This window comes from Pseudonaja textilis, chromosome 17, assembly GCF_049901715.1.
Source record: "Pseudonaja textilis isolate UNSWEBS1 chromosome 17, rPseTex1.2, whole genome shotgun sequence".
NCBI lineage: Eukaryota > Metazoa > Chordata > Lepidosauria > Squamata > Elapidae > Pseudonaja > Pseudonaja textilis.
In genome coordinates, this window is record NC_142006.1 from 1,643,133 (window position 1) to 1,665,003 (window position 21,871).

General features: G+C 48.4%; 1 protein-coding gene, 1 long non-coding RNA gene and 1 other non-coding gene across 7 annotated transcripts; 1 reads left to right on the forward strand and 2 right to left on the reverse strand.

Moving 5' to 3' along the window:
* The first annotated feature begins 1,636 nt into the window (after positions 1–1,636).
* DIPK1B (divergent protein kinase domain 1B) lies at positions 1,637–13,903 on the forward strand. The gene is made up of 5 exons (XM_087914380.1): positions 1,637–2,159; positions 8,952–9,086; positions 10,496–10,603; positions 12,213–12,389; positions 12,547–13,903. The coding sequence occupies exons 1-5, from the start codon at positions 2,097–2,099 to the stop codon at positions 13,357–13,359; spliced, it is 1,296 nt and encodes a 431-aa protein (XP_087770506.1). The 5' UTR covers positions 1,637–2,096; the 3' UTR covers positions 13,360–13,903.
* Positions 13,904–16,401: 2,498 nt separating this feature from the next.
* Positions 16,402–20,234, reverse strand: LOC113448464 (uncharacterized). 5 transcript variants are annotated; one of them, XR_015739780.1, is made up of 6 exons: positions 20,214–20,234; positions 19,716–19,896; positions 19,125–19,157; positions 18,202–18,249; positions 17,299–17,386; positions 16,402–17,201 (listed from the first exon to the last, which is right to left on the reverse strand). It is a non-coding gene; the product is annotated as an uncharacterized LOC113448464 (long non-coding RNA). The 5 variants fall into 5 exon arrangements; XR_015739784.1 differs by having other exon boundaries at positions 16,402–17,204; XR_015739783.1 differs by having other exon boundaries at positions 20,199–20,231.
* Positions 18,555–18,686, reverse strand: LOC113448486 (small nucleolar RNA SNORA17). Its single transcript, XR_003375748.1, has one exon. It is a non-coding gene; the product is annotated as a small nucleolar RNA SNORA17 (small nucleolar RNA).
* Positions 20,235–21,871: the final 1,637 nt, after the last annotated feature.

The following is a 21,871-nucleotide window of genomic DNA, read 5'->3' on the forward strand; positions in this document are numbered from 1 at the left end:
TTGAATAGAATAGAATAATGGAATGTTGAATAGAATAGAATAGAATAGAATAGAATAGAATAGAATAATGGAATATTACATAGAATAGAATAAAGAATAGAATAGAATAGAATAGAACAGAATAAAGAATAGAATAGAATAGAATAAAATTAGAATAAAATAGAGAATAGAATAGAATAAAGAATAGAACAAAGAATAGAATAGAATTAGAATAAAATAGAGAATAGAATAGAAAATAGAATAGAATAGAATAGAATAGAATAGAATAGAATAGAATAGAATAGAACAGAATTCTTTATTGGCCAAGTGTAATTGGACACACAAGGAATTTGTCTTGGTGCAAATGCTCTCAGTGCACATAAAAGAAAAGATACATTTGTCAAGAGTCAAGAATCATAACAGAGATGGAAGGGACCTTGCAGGTCATCTAGTCCAACCCCCCCACCCAAACAAGAGACCCTACACCATTTCTGACAGATGGCAGTCCAGTCCCTTCTTGAAAGCCACCAGGAATGAAGCTCCCACAACTTCTGAAAGAAACTCCTGTTCAATCGGTGGATTGTTCTCCAAGTCAGAAAATTCCTCATTTCTAGGTTGAATCTCTCCTTGGTAGGTTTCCATCTATTATTCCTTGTCTGACCTTCAGGTGCTTTGGAGAATAGCTTGACCCCCTTCCTCCTCTCTGTGGCAGCCCCTCAAATACTGGAAGGCTCCTCTCCTGTCTCCCCTGGTCCTTCTCTTCGCTAGACTAGCCAGGCCCGGTTCCTGCAGCCGTTCATCGTATGTTTTATTCTCCAGTCCCCTCATCATCCTGGTTGCTCTTCTCTGCACGTTTTCTAGAGTCTCAACATCTTTCTTATAGTGTGTGGACCAAAACTGGATGGAGGATTTGAAGTGGGGCCTGGCCAGGGTGGAATGAAAAGAACCACCATTATTTTGTGATTCTAGATTTTGTGGGTTGCAGTTTAAGACTGCAGGTGCTTCCTTTGCAGAAGGACAGATCTCGAGAGTTGCCCCCTCCTCCCTTTTCTCACCAGAACACTCAAAACAAATGACATCCTTTCATTCTATGGCCATTTTCTAAAACTTTGGCCTTGGAGAGTCTCTAAACAGGTGCGGAAGGAAGAGCTTCCCTTCACAGGCTGCCTGCTCCGGGTTTGCAACCTCTGCTTTCTCATCTTTGCTCCTGCATCAGATTAGCAATAGCAAAAGCTATTTGGGTAAATTTCAGAGAGTTCATAGGTTCAGCTCACTCGGATCCAAACCAGGGAATGTAGGCATTCCAGTCTATGGAGATTCTCCGTCCTCCCGGTCAGGGTTGTGCCAAAGGTGTTTTTTTTTTTTTTTCAAGAGGCTTTTGGGGTTTTTTTTTTTTTCCCTTTTGAAGACGTTTCGCTTCTCCTCCAAGAAGCTTCCCCGGTTCTGACTGGAGGGTGGACAATGGAAGGGTTTCTATGCCTTGCGGCGGGGGGAATTCTCCCCTTTCCCCAGCGCCCCAGTCGGAAGCTGAAGAAGCTTCTTGGAGGAGAAGCGAAACGTCTTCCGAGACGAAGCTTGGCTTCCCCGCCCGCCGCCGCCGCGGCTGCCGTCGCTGCGGGCCGGGATCGGAGGGGCTCGCGAGGCCGACGTTGCGGGAAGCCGGCGCGGGTCGGGAGGGGAGGGCAGGAGGGGCGGCGCCTGCCGAGGAACGGGGGTCCTCCGCGGGGGAAGGCGGCCTCTCGGGACGGCGGGGGCGCCGAGCTCCGGCTTCACCGGCCGCCGCCTTGCCTGCTCGGAGGCGCTTCGGAGAGCCGCGGCGGCCGGTCCCTTTTCGGGGAGGGGAGCGGCAGCTCCTTCGGGGCATCGAGCGAGGCTCTCTCGCCCTGGAAGGGAGGCCGGGGCGGGCAGGAGGAGGAGCGGCCGGTCCCCGGAGAAGCAGCCGCTGCGTCCAGCCGGCGGCGGAGGGAGGCCTGGGCTGCCTCGCCCCTCGCCCGCCTCCCTCCGCTTGGCCGGCTCCCCCCGCCCCCGCCGGCCGATCCTCCGCCGGGGGATCGCCGGGAGCCTCCCCGGAGCGCTGGGGCCAGAGCCGGCCAGGACAGCCGGCCGGCCCGCCCAGCATGCGGCGGCTCCGGAGGTTCGTGCAGCTGGTGGTTTTCTGCCCGTTCTCCAAAGGCCTGCAGGTGAGCCGGCGGGGAGGACGGGGGGGGGGGGGGAGGGGGGAGGAAGGGAAGAGGAAGAAAAGGAGGAGGAGGAAGAGGAGGGGGAGGAAGAGGAGGGGAGGGAGTAGGAGGAGAGGAAGGATAGAAGAGAAAGAGGAGGAAGATGAGAAGGAGGAGGAAGAAGAGAAGGAGGAAGAGGAGGGGAGGGGGAAGAGGAGGGGAGGGGAGGAGGAAGAGGAGGGGAGGAGGGGGAGGAGGAAGAGGAGGGGAGGAAGAAGAGGAAGAGGAGGGGGGGGGAGGAAGAGGAAAGGGAGGAAGAGGAGGGGGAGGAAGAGGAGGGGGAGGGAGTAGGAGGAGAGGAAGGATAGAAGAGAAAGAGGAGGAAGATGAGAGGGAGGAGGAAGAAGAGAAGGAGGAAGAGGAGGAGGAAGAGGAGGGGAGGGGAGGAGGAGAGGAGGGGAGGAGGGGGATGAGGAAGAGGAGGGGAGGAAGAAGAGGAAGAGGAGGGGAGGAGGAAGAGGAAAGGGAGGAAGAGGAGGGAGGAGGAAGAGGAGGGGAGGAAGGAGGAAGAAGAAGAGGAAGGGAGGAAGAGAGAGGGAGGAGGGAAGAGAGGAGGAGGAGGGGAGGGGAGGGGAAGAGGAGGGAGGAGAAGAAGAGGAAGAAAAGGAGGAGGAGGAAGAAGAAAGGAGGGAGGGGAGGAGGAAGAGGAGGGGAGGGGAGGAAGAGGAAGGGAGGAAGAGAGGGAGGAAGGGGGGAGGAAGAAGAGGAAGGAAAGGAGGAGGAAGAGAGGAGGAAGAAGAGGAGAAGGAGGAAGAGGAGGGGAGGAGGAAGAGGAGGAAGATGAGAGGGAAGGAGGAGGAGGAAGAGGAGGCGTGGAAGAGGAAGAAGAGGAGAGGGAGAAAGAGGAGGTGGCGATGGCCACGGGGAGTGAGGGGGGCTCCGGCCGGATCGAGGATGGCGCCAGTGGGCTTTGCTGCAAATGAGGTTGTGGGGCCGCTGCCTGGCACCTCCGGCCTTCTGCCAGTTCCGACTCTCTCGGATGGGCATCAGGCCGCTTTGGGAAGCTCTGCCGGGAGGCGGTGGCTTCTCTCCGGTCGGGTCACACCTGGGACGAAGCCCCCAGCCCTTCTTCTCCCCTCCCCCCCCCGCATCTCTCGGATAAACCCTCCCGCCAGGCTGGGCTGGAAGGCGTTGCGGGAGACGGGCCCGCCTGGGCGTATTGCCCGGAGGGGTGAACCAAACCATGGTGGGGAAACCCAAGCGGGTCTTGACGATTTCTCGGAGCGTCGCTGATTATTTGACAATAATAAATGATATTATAGGGCTGGTATAACCCTGCGAGCTCAGCCTACGGTGCCCAGAGGCTCTTGAGCGAAGCTGCTCTCCATCTTTGCAAACATTGACCTGATTCTCTTCATCACGGGGGTGGTGGTGGGAGAGACAGACAGACAGACAGACAGACAGGCCCTTTGCCTGGCGTTTCTACAGCATCCCTCTGGATAGGAGAGAGCCTGAACTTGAGTGGTTCCTACATGGATCCGTCTCCTTTTCTTGTCCTCTTGTTCTTCTCTTACAACTGGCTGAAGTTGGCCCCAAGACTTGAGATGCCTTTTAAAAAAAGCAAATATTTCTTTCTTTTTTGCAGACCTAGGTGGAAAATTTGCAAAAGGCAACTCGGCTCTTTTGTTTCTTTGGTGCCCGAGAAGAGGAAGTTGTAGATACTCTGACTGGGGTGTGTGTGTGTGTGTTGTGGGGGAAGCTGAAATGAAAGTCAGGACTATCCTGACCCGCTAAAGGCAAACCGCAAAAGCAAACAGGAGGGATTTTCCAGGGGGGAGTTTAGAAGCCCACATTGGCCATGCCATTATTTCTCCTGGTAAGGATTTAAAAGTCGGTTTGTTCCTGGGAACAGGATGGTTACTTTTTTTTGCAGGGGTCATAAAATGGGAAAGAAACAACCCTTTCCTCCCACAAATTCTTAAAAAAAAAAAGAAAGGGCACTTCGTACCAGTCAGGATTTTGTGCTTGTCTGGAAATTGTATTATTTTTATGAAGCAACCCCCAAGTTGAAGGAACCGTGGAGGTTTTCTAGTCGGACCTCTGCTTGTCAAGGACACCCTCTCACTTCTGGGCAAGAGGCTCTCCGACCTCTTCTTTCAAACCTCCACTTGATGGAGCACCCACAATTTCTAGAAGGAAATTGGTTAATTGTTCTGTCAGGAAATTTCTCCTTAGCTCTGGGTTGGTTCTCTCCCTCACGTTAGTTCTTGTCCTGCCTTCTCGTGCTCTGGAAATAGGTTGACACACACACACACCCCTTCTATGTGACATGATCCCCTCAAATATTGGAAGAGTGCTATCCTGTCACCCCGAATCCTTCTCTCCGCTAGATTAGACATGCCCAATTGCCTTAATCATTCATCGTAGGGTTTAGCCTCCATATCCCGCATCGTCTTTGTTTCTCTTAATAGATCAACAAGGTTGGAAGGGACCTCGGAGGTCATGTAGTCCAGCCAAGCGTTTGGACCTCAGGGACCACCAGACTCATCATTTTAAATCCCGTGGACCAGAGACCCTGGGAAAATCCCCCACCCCCAAATAAAAAAGTCTGCAGGAAAATCCCCCACCCCGTTTTCCTATGGATCGATCGTTCTTTATTTGGGATTGCAGGATACCATCTCCAGCTCCGTTCTCACAGAGAGAGAGAGGGAGAGACTTTTGGCTTCATGCAAGGAAAGCAGCGGAAGCTGCAGAAGGCTTTCTTTCTCTTCTCCCAAACGCCACCAGAAATGAGTCATTGTGAGACTTGTCGTGCTGGTGCAGCCTCTTGGAGCAGGAGGCCTTGCAGGGTCCCAAAGACTCACTTCTGGTGGAGTTTGGGGGAGAGAAAGAAAGACTTTTGGTGCTTTCCTTGCGTGCAGCCAAAAGCAGAAGAAGAAAGAAGCGGAAAGAAGCAGCCTGGTGGCCAGGCCAGGTGTGTGGGGCAAGTTCCCCCCTCTCTTTCCCCCCCCTCCCCTCACTACCCCGTGTTGTTGTTCGCAATGCAAGCGATGCAAGCCTTGTGTTCCTCCGAAGCCTTAATTGCTTTGGGGGGGGGGACATTTCTCTGCAGACCACCAAAATTTTCTCATGGACCACCAGTGGTCCCCAGCCCACTGGTGGTGACCACTGTTCTAGTCCAGCCCCTTGCTCAAACAGGAGACCCTAGACCATTCTGGACAAATGGCTGCTAACCTTATCTTTAAAAATCTCCAGTGATTCCTAATTTTAGCAGTCAGAAATGAGAGAACAACCTTCAGAGGTTTAGAGAGAGAGAGAGAGTGAGTTTGAAAAAGAACAGAATGAAATCCAGGAAGTCAAACGCAAAATTCTTTGCTGAAAAGCCAACCTGGAAGAGACAGGTGTTCTCAGGTGGAAGATGCCCCTGGCTTGACCTCACACACCTCGGTTGAGTCAGCTCGGGGGTTTGGCTCCACGAAAACCCAATGTAATTTTAGGTTGCTGCAGCAGAGGTACCATTTCCAAGTGACGGGGGAATAATCGTTTCGCTTTATTCTGCTTGAATCAGATCCCATTGTGAATATTGCAGTTCTGGGCACTGCATTAAGGAGGCTTCAAAGACACGGAGCAGGGATAGAGGAGGCAGTGAAGTCCTTTGAAAAGAAAGGAGTATATCCAGGCTGGAAAAGGAAACTCTGGGAGGTAGAATGATGCACTGCTGAAAATACCTGAAGGGCTTTATGGTATCCCTTGATCCTGCACGCAGAACATGGAAGGAGGGGCTCACAGGCAGACGAATGTTGGAAGAGGCTCCCAGAGGTGCCTTTTCTTTTCAGGAGACAATTGGACTTTATTTTTTCATTGAAGACGTTTCGCTTCTCACCCAAGAATCATCTCCAGCTCTGACTGGATGGTGGGGAATGGGAGGAGATATACTCCTTGCAGACAGCTGGTCATTTGCATCCTTTTTAGAGGGCTGTTGAGGCCACTTGGGAGTCAGGCAAGGAATAACGGGTGAAAACTAAACAAGGAGAGATTCAACCTGGAAATCAAGAGGAATTTTCTGACGGTGAAAGCAATCAAGTTGCCTTCAGAAGTTTTGGGAGCTTCATCCGTGGAGGCTTTCAAGAAGAGACTGGGCTGCCCTCGGTCAGAGATGACGTAGGGTCTCCTGCTTAGGTTGGGGGGTTGGACTAGATGATCTACAAGCTCCCTTCCAACTCTGATTATCTGTTATCATCTTCCAGTGGCCTCTGGACCAGAGATTTGTGGAAGAGGCAGAAGATGGGCATCTGTGGAAGAAACCAAGCCGGCGGGAGAGTGGCTTGAATGCTTCTGCCTTGCCCTGTTGAGAGAACACACTGTCTGCTTCTCAGTTAACATCTGTCCCCTAGGGAGGCCTCCTGCTTTGCATGCAAATGGCATTTAAAGTGGTTTAATCAAGCAATTAATCAGTCCAAAGGCAAGCATTAAACCCTTGCGGATTTCTAAATTGTGTGGCATAAGGACTGGGTTCACACACCACATCGCACCCCATACCGAAGAACTGGGGCACTCTGTGATTCATTTCATTTAGTGGAAACAAGGTCCCCAGAGGGGTCTCCTGCTTCAGCAGGGGGCGGTTGGACTAGATGACCTCCGAGGTCCCTTCCAGCGCTGCTTATTCTTTTTTTATATAATGTTATTTATGCATTTTTCTTTAACATACATGAGTGCTCAATAGCGTATGGTCTGAGTCAATTTACATATACAGAACGCTAGTAATAATAATGTTCTTTACTTGGATATAATGGTATTCTTCCAACTTCTAATTTCGACCTTTTTTTATCTAGCCATTGGTAAAACAATCCCAGGTTAAAAAAATTCTGTATCTTCTTCGTCCGGGGCTAAGACGCTGAGCTTGTCGATCAGAAAGATCGTCAGTTCGGCGGTTCAAATCCCTAGCGCCGCGTCACGGAGGGAGCTCCCGTCCCTCGTCCCAGCTTCTGCCAGCCTAGCAGTTCAAAAACATGTAAAGAAATGCAAGTAGGAAAATAGGGACCCCTTTGGTGGGAAGGGAACAGCATTCTGTGCGCCTTCTTTGTCGTTTAGTCATGCCGGCCACATGACCAGGGAGACGTCTTCGAACAGCGCTGGCTCTTTGGCTTTGTGACAGAGATGAGCACCGTCCCTGAGAGCCAGAAACAACTAGCACGCATGTGGGAGGGTGAACCTTTACCTTTACTTATCCATTTCCGCACAATCTAATATTTTTAAATTATATTTTCATCTGTAGGAGTTTCCTTGCTTTTCCAATGTGGTGCAAATACAATTCTCACTGCTATCAAAACATGTAATATGAAGTATACATTGTCCACCACATATGGTAGTATGAACCCAGTAGCTGATTGCATTTCCAACATTCCAACTAGTTTAGTTTTAGTTTAGTTTACTTTGCTGTCATTGCATATTGTACAACGAAATTAAATACCATGTTCAGTGTACTATACAGTAGAATTCAACAGAGCTCCTGCTCTGGGATAGAAGCTGTTTTTCAGCCTGTTTTTGTCCTTGTTTTTATTGTTGTCCTGTACCGTCTGCCAGATGGCAATAGTTCAAAAAAAAGGGTTCTCAGGATGAGATGGATCTTTGAGAATGTTTTGAACTTTCTTAAGGCAGCGGGAGCTATAAAGCTCTTCCAAAGAGGGGAGAGGGCAACCCATGATCGCAATGGCGTTAACCCTCTGGAGCGCTTTCCTATCTGTCACTGTGCAAATGGCAAACCATACAGAGATGCAGTAAGTTAAGATACTCTCTCTGGTGCAGCGGTGGAAGGTCACCAGCAGTTTTTCATTCAGTTCTTGTTTTCTGCTTATTCTGTGTTCTTCTATGAATGAATCCAGCCAGAGCGTTCCATCACAACCAAGTGGTGGGTTTCCAAATGGTTTCCCACCGGTTCTGTGCATGGTTCTATGCACACATGCTTGGAGGGCTCAAAGACCGACCACTGCCAGTGCTCGTGTCAGGGTTCCAGCGATTGCCCTAATTAAATCATGAACCTCGGTCCAAGCTTCAAAAAAAATTCAGGAGATTTATTAGGAGCGACATGCTGACATTAGCCTAAATGCAGCCAACTCTGGCATATGTAGTTTACAGTCCCCTGTCACCCTGTTTCCCCCCTGGGTGTGTCATCAATCACATTCTCCAATGAAGCACGTCCATGGGCTGGGTGTCATCAATCACATTCTCCAATGAAGGATTTTCGGGGGCAGAAGATCCAATAGCATAGCTACAAACTCTGTAAGATAAGCGTGGGGTGTACTTCTGGTTTTAAACTGCCATAATGCTCCTTCAGATTCCTCCCCCCCGCCCCCGTTTGTGGCAACTCAAAAACATAGGAGGAAAGTGTAGGAATGTTTTATGAGTTGACAGCTGGTAAGCTGGGCTGTTTTTTAGCTCAGCTGAGGCGCGGGATCCGCTCTGCCTTGAGAATCAGCTGAGTTAAAAATCAAGGGAATATAGGAGAGGTAATGGCGGGGGCAGGTGGGTGGAGCCAACCAGAGGTGGCATTTGCTGGTTCTCTGAACTAGTCAAAATTTCCGCTACCGGTATGCCGGAACCAGTCTGAACCGGCTGAACACCACCTCTGATCACAACCCAAAGGTGAAGATGCTCCCCGTTAAACTTGTAATGGCACTTCTTAGCTTTCTTACTGGTCTTCCGGGGGGTTGCTAGGCCCATCTGACTTAACTTCTGCAGCCAGGGACTTCTGGGATGGCGCCTTGTAGCCGTTAGAATGTGCTGACCCCCTTTGCTTTGTTTCTCTCCTATCAGAGCCGCCTTCCTGGCATCAAAGTGAAGTACCTCTTCTTTGCCTGGCTGGGGATTTTTGTGGGCAGCTGGATGGTCTACATGCATTATTCGTCCTACTCCGAGCTCTGCCGGGGACACGTCTGCCAAGCCATCATTGTGAGTGTTTCTCTGGGGAGGGGTTCTTCCGGCCAGCAGAGAACCAAGGATAGGGCAGCTTCCAGATGGACCACAACTGTTCTGACCCAGCTACCCAAAGACGGCCAACCCTCTGTAGTTGAAGCAATTATTCTTTTATTAGGGGCGCTGGCAGCCCCAGGAAAAAAGTTTCTCTCTCTCTGCAGGCGAATAAATCCATGTGGCAGGGAGATGAATAATTGTCTGCCACACCTGTTCGTCTCCTCCCCCTGCCTTTGATCACCAAAACTAGGGTGAGGCTTTGCTAGCAGCAGTGGCTCTTCCGTCCCAAGAACTGGCCCATAGATTTCCTCTGCTCTCCTCTCCTCTGCCCTCTGGGCAACCACACATCAGGCACTGGACCCAGCTGTTCCTCCTCTTCCTCATCAGCCACCTCCAGACCTGGGGACTGTTGAATCTCCATCTGAGGGCTGCCGGATGGCCCAGGCTCCTTCTCTGTCTTTCTCTGGTCTGGAGGAAAACTCTCCCAGGAACCTGCAACAGCCTTTGGCTGCAGCTGTTCCAATCCAAAATGGGTGTAAACAGAAAACTTTAAACTATAAATCCAACAAAGCAAGATAAGGTAATAAATCCGTCAGGGCAAAATAAGGACTTCCAGAAGTGAAGTAACACGGCAGTAAATCCAACCAGTTGGGAGGATGCCAGGAACTAAGATAACAGCAGCCAACATTAGATAAACTCAACATTTGTTCCCGACAAATGCCCCTCCCAACTGGTTCTCCTTTAAACTCCTTTCCCAGGTGTGCTTTGTGAAGGGAATCAGGGCCCTTTCCTCCCCAATAAGCCATGCAACCCTCATTGCTCCCTTCTCCATTCCTCCCCGCGTGCCCTAGGATGAAGATGGGGTGGGCCTGGGTCTTCCTCTGAATTCCCTCTCCCTTGTTCTACGTCTTCCCTGCTCTGCCCAGCCTGATTTTTGCCCTTCCCCAGTTTCCTCCAGAACCAACGGAGCCACACTCCCACTCCCGGACAGCTGTTCATCCTTCCTCCTCGGATTCACGGGAGAGGGGGGACATGACAATTATATAAACAAGGAGCAGATCCCACTCCCTCCTAGTACTGATGATGTTATCTAGTTGGGTCATGAAATGTCTGCAAGAAAACAACCAAGCTCAGAGTGCAGTTCAACCCTGAGCTACAGATACTCTCTTCTGTTTGTGGCACATGTCTCTGGGTTGTACTTGCTTCACAGCTTCAGCTCAGACTGCTATTCCTGTTTCTGGAGGCTCTTCCATTCATCTGAAGAACTTTAGATTGGGTTGGAAAGGGGGCTACTAGGCTCCTCCTGCTGTGTAGCCCTGTCTATTTACAGGGGCAACCCCATGTCAACATATCAAGAAAGGCTCAGGGTTTCCCTCTCTCTCTTTCAGTGTGATCAATACAACAAAGGCATCATTTCGGGATCAGTGTGCAAAGATCTTTGTGAGGACCACACCTTGGTATTTGAACACTGCTTGTCACCTTCTCCCACCCAGCAGGTAGGTCCTGGGGAATTATCCTGAGGACAAGTTGTCCTTGTTTAGGGCAGGAGTTGGGCCATCTCTGGAAAGACCTGGAAAACTCTTTTTTTTTTCCAGAAAAATAACCTCAGAGAATGGAAAGAAAATGTAGTCTGGTTGACACAGAACTCTACTCCAAGATAATATCATCTTTGATTTGTAAGAGAATTCCAATTCTCTGGGTTTGGGGCAGGTCTGTGTAGTGTGGGAGCTTTCATCTTCTCTTCTCCAAGGTTACACCTGAAATCTTGCCCTTACAAAGACCGCCATGCCGTGACAGCTGTCTTGCGATATTTGAGGGGGTGCCACAAATAAGGCAACATCAACCTGTTCCCCAAAGCAGGGAAGGCAAGACAAGAAGCGACAGACGGAAACTAATAATGAAGAAATTTCCTGTCAGGGAGAACAATTAACCAGTGGAATAGAAGTTGCGCGTGCTCCATCAGCGGAGGCGTTTGAGAAGAGATTGGACAGCCGTTTGTACAGAATGGTGTAGGGCAGGGTGTCCAACCTTGGCAACTTTAAGACTTGTGGACTTCAACTCCCAGAATTCCTCAGCCAGCAAACCAGGCTGAGGAATTCTGGGAGTTGAAGTCCACAAATCTTAAAGTGTCAGGTTGACACCTGTGTAGGGTCTCTTGCTTGAGTAAGGGGATGGACTAGCAGACCTCCATTGTTCCTTCCAACTCTGTGATTGTACCATTCTATTCACTAAAAAGTTAATATTCAGGGCCTACAGCTGATGCCTAGGGATATGATGGACATCTCGATGCTCAGAGTAACATGTCACTGATCCCTGGCTTAAATTAGACATGAAGTGGAACAGGGTGAGATTTAGGACAGGCAGAAGGTAGGTGGATTTGAGAGGTTTCCAAGTGGGAGGAAATCCTCACAGAGAGTCTTCGACTTTTTGCCTTCTCAGGGAAATCTCGGATCTGAAAATGAAGTGGTTTTTTTTCTTCTTTCCAGACCCAGGGGAACACAAAAATGTGTTTGTTTTTCAAATCTGAGCTCTGGGTCCAAACTCAAGTTTTCTGGCTGAATTGAGTTCTACCACCAATTCTGAGACATGCCTTGGGCTAACGCCTCAGGGAAACCTCAGGTCTGAAAATAAAGCGGTTTTTCTGCTTTCCAGAGCCAGGAAAACACTGAAAAGGGGACCCATGACACAGATTCAAAGTCATTCAAAGCATCCCTCTCCCCACGGTCAGGTGATTGCATTGGGGGCATTCGGCAACATTTATACAGGGAAACAGTCCCGTGACTGTGTTTCACAGGGTTTTTTTTCTACAAACCAGTATGTACTTTCTGTTTTTGCAAAAACAACGCCCCATAGCGTACAACGGGTTCCGTTAACAACTGCTGTATTTTCTTTACAACTGGTGTGTTCATTTTAACACTGGCCACACACAAAAAAGGTCAGGCATGGTCACATGTCGACTCTTTTTGCGACTGTCAGGACTTACCAACCAAAATTCTGGGCTCAAATCATGGTCGTAAGTCAAGACAATGAACATTGTAAGTCTCCAGCTGCTGAGGTTGAGGTAGCGAACACAGTCCCCAGCACCATTTTTGTTGTATCTTGCAGGTCTATAGCGGCCTCTGGAAGGAGAAAGAGGTGGTTATCAAATGTGGCCTGGAAGAAGCCCTGAAGGCCGACAGCAACCCGGATGCAGATCCCAGGAGAGACGTGGTTCTCTTCAACAAGCCAACTCGGGGGACGTCCATGGATGAATTCCGGGAGATGCTCCTGAATTTCTTGAAAGTGAGTGCCTCTCCATTCCAAGGAGGAGGCCTTGGAGCCGTCTCTCAAGGGGCCGATTCACACATGCAAAGATCTAGTCTAAATGTACCTTCCTGCTTTACCAGGTTGTAATGTGAGGTCCTTACAAGATGTCTTGAATTGTTCTTTGTTTTCACAGTCTGGTCTTGGAGATCAAGCCTCCCTCACCAACTTGGTGAACCAGATTATCGCCATGGCTGACGTCAGTCGGGACGGGAAGCTTTCTCTGGCCGAAGCGAAATCCATCTGGGCCCTTCTGCAGCTGAACGACTTCCTGCTGACCTTCTCCCTGCACGAGAAGGAGCACACCCCCAGGCTCTTGGGGCACTGCGGCGATCTGTATCTCACAGAGAAGATCCACCACACCTCCCTCTACACCATGGGCTTTCCTCCTTTCCTGCAGCCGCTGCTGCCTTCTGCCGTACTCAGAGTCGTCCACCAGTGGTCCTTGCCCACCTGGCCCCGGCGAGCCAAAATCGCCATCGGACTTCTGGAATTCGTGGAGGAGATCTTCCACGGGACCTACGGCAACTTCTACATCTGCGAGGCCGACTTCACCAACATGGGCTACAATAACAGATACGACTTCAAAATGGTGGACCTCAGGACGGTGGCCGCTGAGATGACCATCCAGAGGTTCCTTAAGGGCCGTCACTGTGAGCAAAACACGGACTGCACCTACGGGAAGGACTGCGTGGCGCCGTGCGACAAGCTCATGAAGCAGTGCAAGAGCGACGTGGTCCAACCCAACCTCGCCAAGGTGTGTGGGCTTCTGCTGGAGTACCTGCTCCACGGGGCCCCGAGTGACTTGAAGGAGGAACTGCAGAAGCAGCTGAAGACGTGCACCACGCTCAGCGGGCTGGCCAGTCAAATGGAGGTGCACCACTCGCTGGTGCTCAACAGCCTGAAGACCCTCTTGTGGAAGACAATTTCCAACACCCAATATTCCTAGAGGGGCTCCGGGAAGCCTAAGGACAAGGCCAGGGTGGGTGGGGAGCGGCTCCCCTCTTCCCAACTCTTAAGGCTTTCGAGCCTCCACAGACAGACAGGAGAGAACTTTGTAATGGGGAGGGATGAGAAAGAAAAGCAGTTTTTGTGGAACAGACGGGGATCTCCAGGTGAGCGTAGCCGAGGTGAAGAGAGGTCAGTTGTCTATCTGATGTAAATAAATGGTGTGTCTCTCTCGTGGATTTTGCTTCAAGGACACAATGGCTGATTCTCAACTGGGGAAGCCGGTTCAAAACAAAAGGGTTGGATATCCTTTGTGGGATCCGTGCTGCCAACTCCTCAGGCTGGCTCCAAACAGCTCGTTTTGTAACACGTGGATTTCGGTTCCTTTAGTTAACTGAAATGCAACGCGTTGTATCAGCCCCCCCAAATAAGGCTGAATCCAACAATCAGGTTACGTGTATTGTGTGATGAAGCCAAAGGCAGAGTTTTGTCTGACTGAGCATCATTTCTTGCCGTGAACTGAAAAATTAAAGATTCCTTAGCTTCGGGAGACAGGCTCACTTTCAGCTCATTAGCAGTCCATTCACCAGGCCCTAAATAGAACAACCCGGTGTATGGTATCCATTGTTGACAAGAGGCCACTTTCAGAGCTTACAGATTAACTAGGTCATCTAGTCCAACCCTTTGGCCCAAGCAGGAGACCCTACACCATTTCTGACCGACGACAGTCCTGTCTCTTCTTGAAAGCTTTCAGGGATGAAGCTCCTACAAATTTGGAAGGCAACTTCTGTTCCATGGGTTGATTGCTCTTCAGTGTTCAGTGTCCTTATTTCCAGGTTGAATCTCTCCTTGTTCAGTTTCCATCCATTATTCCTTGTCTGACCTTCAGGTGCTTTGGAAAACAGCTTGACCCCCTTCCTCCTCTCTGTGGCAGCCCCTCAAATATTGGAAGGCTGCTCTCCTGTCTCCCCTGGTCCTTCTCTTCCCTAGACCAGCCAGGCCCAGTTCCTGCAACTGTTCATTGTATGTTTGAGCCTCCAGTCCCCTCATCATCCTGGTTGCTCTTCTCTGCATTTTTTGTAGTCTCAACCTCTTTTTTATAGTGTGGTGACCAAAACTGGATGCAGTACTCTAGATGTGGCCTTACTAAGGCTTTGTAGAGTGGTATTAGTACCTCCCTTGGTCTTGATTGTATCCCTGTTAATCAATTTAGGATTGCATTGGCTTTTTTGCCTGCTACTGCAGTTAGCTTGCTCAAAAGGAAGAATCTGCACTCAGAACACAAAAAGGCTCGGTTTGCCTCCAGGCTGACTGCAGACCCAGGCTTTTCAACCTCAGCGGGTCTTCACGTCTTATTTTAAAAAGATAACCGCTCTGATTATCTTTCCTGGAAGGAGAGCCGAGCCAGCCAGCTATAGAAGTAATCCTTGTCGAATGAGCCATGCCTGATTTTATAGCTTGTTTTTTTGCCACCCCATTAAGCAGCCTGACCCTGGGATGTTGTAACCATCATAAACACAAGCCGGTTGACAAGTGCCTGAATTGCGATCACGTGATGGGGTGCAGTACAAGGACAGTTGGGGTTACCGAGGCAAGGAGCTCTGGAGACGAAAGAATGCAGCCCAAAGGAGATTCAGAACTGTGGCTCCTACGGAACCACGGGCTAACAATCCTTGTTAACAGACAAGCCGTGTCAAACTTTCCAAGAGTACAGCGGAGGATCAAGATTTGGGGTATCCTGACCCTCGGTTGTCTCCAGCAGCGGGATTCAAAAAAATTTTTACTACCCATTTGGTGGGTATGGCTCGGTGGGTGTGATATGGCAGGGGAAGGAGACTGCTTGGTGGGTGTGGCAGAGAAATGATACAGTAAAATCTCCCTTCCTTCCCCCCCACTAACCTGCTTTCCAGTTCCGTTCTCCTGTGCAGAGCAACAAAAAGAGACCAGCCCAAGACTCAGGAGGCAGAGAAGAGATGGGGTCGGTGGGGCCAGTCAGAGGTGGGATTTGCCGGTTCTCCGAATTACTCAAAATTTCCGCTTCTCCAGAACTTGTCAGAACCAGCTGAATCCCACCGCCTCCTTGTCCTTGGTATGCCTCCCAATCCTTCGATGAGGATTCTGGGGCTCTCCTCCTTCCCTGAAGGACGGAGCTTAAACTCCTCCTGACTGCGCATGGAATGGTGCCAGCTGTTCAAATAAGGTGTTCAGACCTGCTCAGCTCACTGCCCCCCACCCAAGGGTGCACATTATGCAGGCTGTTGTGGACAAAATAGGAAGAGAAAGGAGCGCAGGACAGGTCGTCCTCAATTTACAATGGTTCCTTTAGTGACCAAAGTTACAGCAGCACTGAAAAGTGGCTTGTGACCCTTTTTCCACGCTTAATGACCACTGCAGCACTCCCATGGTCATGTGGCCAAAATTCAGGCGATTGGCCATTGGTTTACATTGATGACGGTCGGCAGTGTCCCAGGTTTCTTTTGCCACCTTTTGACAAGGTGGATTCACTTAACGGGTAGCAAAGAAGTTCATAAAATGGGGGCGAAACCCACTTGTTTCACTTAGCAACGTAAATTTTAGGCTCAGCTGCGGTCGTACATTTTGAGGACTGCCTGTAGTATGGATGTTCGCTGGCTTGAATTAGTTATAAATTAATAAAGGCGGGATAAAAACCTAATAAACCAACCAACTATTGGGGCATGAGCTTGTCAAGACTCTTGGAAAATTCCTTGCTTACAGCCAAAAGGCATTTTAGGGGCGAAGGAGGAACAAGTTGTTGTTGGGAGGTGCCTGCTCTCCCCCTTTTCGGGGACTGAGCTGTCCAGGCCCTGGCAGCCTGTGCTGGGCAGAGAAAAACCCAGCATCCGTATTTCCATCCTGGGGAGCAGGGGGCAGTCCGCATCGTGTGAGCCAGCCACATTCATGGAAGCCATTGCAAACCATTGCCATTGCCCTCCCCCGACCTAGAAAGCAGCCCAGGTAGGAGAAGCACTGGGCAGAATCAAAACTTGCAGGAGTCATTGTAAAAACAAAGAGGCCATTCCGATTTGAGAAAAAAACATTTATTTGCAACTTCTTCATAATCCTATTTCCGTTCCGTTTTGCATTGGCCACTAGAACAATGGATTTAATTCCAGAATTTATATTTGAGGAAGGACAATAAACCCAAGCCGGATGAGTAAGGGATGGATCAGCCACTGTTTCCCTTTCAGGCTGCTTTTAGAGCTGCACCCGGAGGATTCAATATTTGCAATACACCTGGAGGCGCCTCTGTCTTCAGACAACTATGCTGCTCTGTATACGTAATCCCTGGCGTTCCCCTTAGTGAACGTTACAAGCTACGTAGTCAGTACCCCCATCCCATTGGAGGCCCCACATCTCTTCCCCACTCTGAGATACCTCATGTGCATTTAATGACCTGCACATTCGATTAACAAATGCATTGGGGAAAGCAGGGAGTGATCACATTCATTTAACGTGATTCAAACAAAAGTTTGTGTTACCAATGTAACTGGCAGGCTCTATTACATTCTTAACTCGAGGATTACCTGAATATCCTCCACTAAGCTCAGCTGACAAAGGAGCGTGTTCTACAAACCAAGCCAGTGCTCTCAAGGAGGCTCAGAACCTGGCTCACTCAAAATCACATTTCCCAAGTGACGATTCTCCAAAAGTGCATATGGAGGCTGGAGAAAAGAACCCAGGTGACCCAAAGAGATGCTGAATTGGAACCTCTCTGAAGTGAAACTGAAGAGGAAGGTCCCTGAAGGAAGAATGGAGGCCAGACTCCTTGGAAACTTCTCAGAACTAAGTCTCATCTCATTCCCGCCGCTTGCGTCCATGATGCTGCTGGACAGAAGGAACATCAAATAAATTTCATAATCATTTATAATAAAAATGTTGCACTTCAATAAAATCAACCCTGCCCCAAAGGAATGCTGACCTCCATCTGCTTGGTTGGGAGTTGGACATCATGGCCTCTCAGCTCCTTTGTAAAGTTCAGGACAAAACATCTTCATTTTGGCCAATACCTAGAAAAGTACAGTCATGTTACATAATGTACATGGCTTGAACAGAACTGCATATAAGTATGTCTTAAGTCATCAATGAAGCAAGGTAAAATAAAGGAGCAATGAGATGCAAGAATAAATTAAAACATTAAATGCTTCAGCTAAGTGTACAATGTTAACTTTTCATCAAATATTTCTTCCTTCCAGACTTAATAAAATGGAAGAATTTTTGTGGCAGACTTAAGACCAATCCTTGCAACCATAAAACTACTCTGCAAAGATGTAAAATAAAAACCTGTTTGGAGGCTTTTCTTCAGAGAAGTACACAGAAATAGAGGCAACAAATTTACAATACAGGCATATATAAAACATGAACATAGGCAGCAAATGTATAACTTTTAAGACTTGTGAACTTCCAAACTCCCAAAATTCTCCAGGCAGCATGGCTGGCTGATGAGTTCTGGAAGTTGAAATCCAGAGTTCTTAAGAAGTTTCCAAGGTTGGACTTTAATACCTGCCTCGCCAGCATGGGTCGGAACAGTCCCAAGTTTTCGACTTGCTGAACTGAGCAAGACCCAAAGAGAATAACGATTGGAATTGAATTTCCATATTCAAATTCAATAATTTTCCACTTCATTAACCCCCCTTACGATGCTCAGAAAATGTTTGTGACCAAGAGAGAATAAAAACTTCAAATCAACAGATGAAGATATTAAAAAAATAATTTTGGAAGGGGGAAAGTGCTTAATTCAAACTTTCCCTGTCTTAAAGAATGCAAAATGCAAAATCTGTCCAGTTGTTAGCATCCAAATTCATTTGAACACTTACAATCTTACCTTTCAGAGCTCATTCTAAACATGTGTTGAAGAGCCAGCATCATGTCCCTATAAACAAAGCGGCTTAGTTAATTTCACTGTGCCAATGATTCAACAAAAACATGTTTTTTGAAAATCCCTAACATCGTGTATGAACAAAAACCTGATACTTTTTAAGGTTGACCTGCATTTTCTAAAGTTAAGAGCAGTAAAGTACTAGAAATGGCAGTGTTCTCATTCATCTGAGAAAAAGCTGAACTTAGCACCCTCAGATAGTTTACAAACTTAGTCCTCCTCCTTTCCTAGTATCGAATCCAGACTTAAATAATATCAGCCACTAGAACCCCCTCAAAGGATGAAAAGAAAATTGCAGTTTTGTCAGGCTAGTAATCATTCTGAGTGCTCACCCATCAAAGCACTGAGCGTAGACCTAGCCTGCTTCTCTGTGCCACCTACTGACACAAGCACAGCACAGAAGCCATGCCTGCAACGCCTGTAGGGGCAGCCCCAATCCGGGGAATACCTTTGAGAACAGGACACCTGTAGCTGCCTCCCTTATAGTCATTTTGCACATTTGCAGGTAGCTATGACACTCTGCTCCTTTAAAAATCTCTGTTTTGCTATAAAGCCCCACCAGCTCCATATCCTGTGAGCTGGTCTTACAAGGCACTGTCAAGGCCAGAGACCTCCAAACTTGGCAACTTTTAAGACTTGTGGACTTCAATTCCCAGAATTCTCCAGCCAGCTATGCCTCCAGCCAGCTGGAGAATTCTAGGAGTTGAAGTCCACAAGTCTTAAAGTTGCCAAGTTTGGAGACCTCTGGCCAAGGCCCTGCTGCTGTTTCCTCTTTTCTACCTGGTTACTTCTGAAAAGCTGGTTAGCTGAAACAATTGCAGGTGCAAGCCCTGAATGAGGGGCAAGGATCTCCCAGAAAATCAACTCACCTCTGATCAAGTGGAGGCTTCTTAGCTCCAATCCTGCAACAGAATGAGAGAAAAAAAGTGAGTCCAAACCAGCCACTCACACCCACAACTGTTTATAATCCAAGTGAGGCTTCATGGCACAAACACTTGGAGAAGCTTAATTGCACCTGAAGGCCAGACAGGAAACCATGGATGGCAAACTTATCAAGGAGAAATTCAAATTAGAACTAAGGAGACATTTTCTAATGCCCTCCATTTGGAAGAGCTTTATAGCTCCTGTAGCCTTAAGAAAGTTCAAAACATCCTCATGGATCCATCTCATCCTAGGGACATTTTTTGAACTATTACCATCTGGCAGACAGTACAGGATAATAATAAAAACAAGGACAGATAGGCTGAAAAACAGCTTCTATCCCAGGGCTGTAGCTCTGTTGAATTCTACTGCATTGTGCAATATTAATGCAATATCAGGGGTTTTCAATTCAATGTATAGAATGTGAAGGAGGTGTTAGTGTTTGTTTTCATAGTCATAATGTACACTGAAGACGGTATTTAATTTCCTTGTACAAAGTGCAACGACAATAAACTAAACTAAAAATGAGAATAACCAACCCAGTGGAACAGCTTGGCTTGAGAAGTTGTGGGTGCTCCATCGCGGAGGTCTTGGAAGAAGAGACTGGACAGCCATTTGTTCAGAATGGTATCGGTCTCTCCTGCTTGAGCAGCGGGGTTGGGCTAGACGACCTCTAAGGTCCCTTCCAACTCCGTTATTCCGAAGATGTCGCCGCCAATTCTGACAGAAGTAAAGCAGAAAGCAGGAGGGAAACGAGGTGAGCAGGAAGCAGAGGGGCTGCTTCAGAAGTCGTTCCTCCACCTCCCCATTTAAAGTGACAATGAAGCCCCTTCTGCCTCTACCTCCTTACTCCGAAGGCGATCGAGACCCATTTCTAGCTCCCTTTTGGGGAGGTGGCGGGCCCCATCTTCCCCAGCCGGCTGGGGACGATGGTAGTTGCAGTCCACACCCTGCCTACACCATCCCGGCACCAGCGCCCTCCGAACGGCGAAGCACGTTAAAAGTAAAGCGAAGAGTTGTACCAGCAGCGGCCTTGCCTGCACGCCCTCCCGAACCCAGCAACAAATGGCCGAACGCACGTGGTCTTCGCCTTATATAGAGGGAGGAAGTGGGCGGAGCCACCAAGGAGCGCCCGCGCACACGGGATCGACGGGAAGCCTCGAGGAACAAAAAAGGCTCCTGTTTCGCCAGCTTTTTTTTTTTTTTTAAACTATATTGCTTATTCTGGGAAGAGTGAAATTCAGAAACACTTAATTAATGGAGATGTCAGATGTGGACCTTTTGTAGAAATTAGATTTTATTACTGATTTACAATTCAAAAACAACGCCACTTAGAAAAACAAAACCTGCCTAGGATATTTCCAGGATACTCCGGGCTTTCTAACACTTTGAATGTTCTGCCCAATGCTGTCAAAAGTTTGCTCCTGTAGTTAAATTTTTAATTAATGTGCACAACTACTCCGACGAAAGGGGGGAAAAAAACCTGTGGGTGAGGGCAGGCTCTATTAAGGTCATAATTCAAGGACTACCTGCATTATATACTTTTTTTGGAGGGGGGGGGAATATGGCTCCATCCAAACAAATTAAAGTGAAATTTGCCCTCCAGGGAATTAGCAAAGCCAAAGGGTTGTAATGGGTCTCAATGGTTGCAAGCAGCCCCAGGGTCTCCACCCTCTTTTCAGCTCTATTCTGATTCTTGAAAAGAGCTGGAAGGGACCTTGGAGGTCTTCTAGTCCAGCCCCCTGGTCAAGCAGAAACTCTATATCATTGCAGATAAATGACTATCTAGACTTTTCTTAAAATCCTCCAGTGATGGAGCACCCACAATTTCTAAAGTCAAAGCTTTTCCACTGGTTAAACCATCCTCACTATCAGAAAGTTTTGCCTGGATTCCAGGTTGCTTCTCTCCTTGGTTAGTTTCCATCCATTGTTTCTTGTCCTGCCCTCTGGTGCTTTGGAGAATAATTTAATAATAATTTAATCATAACTCCTGAATTGGCATTTTGACCGCCAAGATGCGTCTTCTACCAAGCTGTGACATGTAAACCAATCAACTAGCGAAACCAAAATACTGTCCAATTTATTCCTTCAAGTTGCCAATTCTTGTGCACCTGGTTCAGTTTGATGTCCAGTGACATTTATAATTTAAAAAACAAGCAAGTCAAAAGAGAGAAGACTGAAATGGAAAGGCAACGCCTAGATCAGAAGGCGGGTGGGGGAACCTTTGGGCCTCCTAATGATGAACTACAGGCCCCAGCATCCCCAAGAGTTAATGGGAAGAGAGGCTGTGATCGGCAAACCTCTGCTTTCTCAATCTTGTAGCAGAGACAGGCTAAGAAATGGGAGGTTCAGTGTCAGGCCCTGTCGGAACCTGATTCCGAGGGAGAGGCTGAGCAGCTGACAGGGAGTGGGAGTGTGAGGTAGAACAAGGCAGAGGGAATTCAGAGGAAGACCCAGGCCCACTCCCTCTTCATCCTAGGGTACGCAGGGAGGAACAGAGAAGGGAGCAACGTGAGTTGTGTGGCTTTCAGGGGAGGAAAGGGCCCTGATTCCCTTCATTAGCTGCAGTTGGGAACACAGGGTTTGAGAAGGGAGGTTGCGCACAGCAACTTGTTAGAAGCAACTCGTCAGTTATCTGTTATTGTCAAGGCTTATCTGAGTTCCTGGTGTTTTCCCAACTTTATGTGTTTTGCTG

Bases quoted from the DNA above. Each gene is read 5' to 3' on its own strand.
- DIPK1B (XM_087914380.1), top strand. From the start codon at position 2,097: ATGCGGCGGCTCCGGAGGTTCGTGCAGCTGGTGGTTTTCTGCCCGTTC. The intron at 9,087-10,495 runs GTGAGTGTTTCT...TCTCTCTTTCAG, and splicing joins ACGTCTGCCAAGCCATCATT to TGTGATCAATACAACAAAGG. The intron at 12,390-12,546 runs GTGAGTGCCTCT...TTGTTTTCACAG, and splicing joins TGCTCCTGAATTTCTTGAAA to TCTGGTCTTGGAGATCAAGC.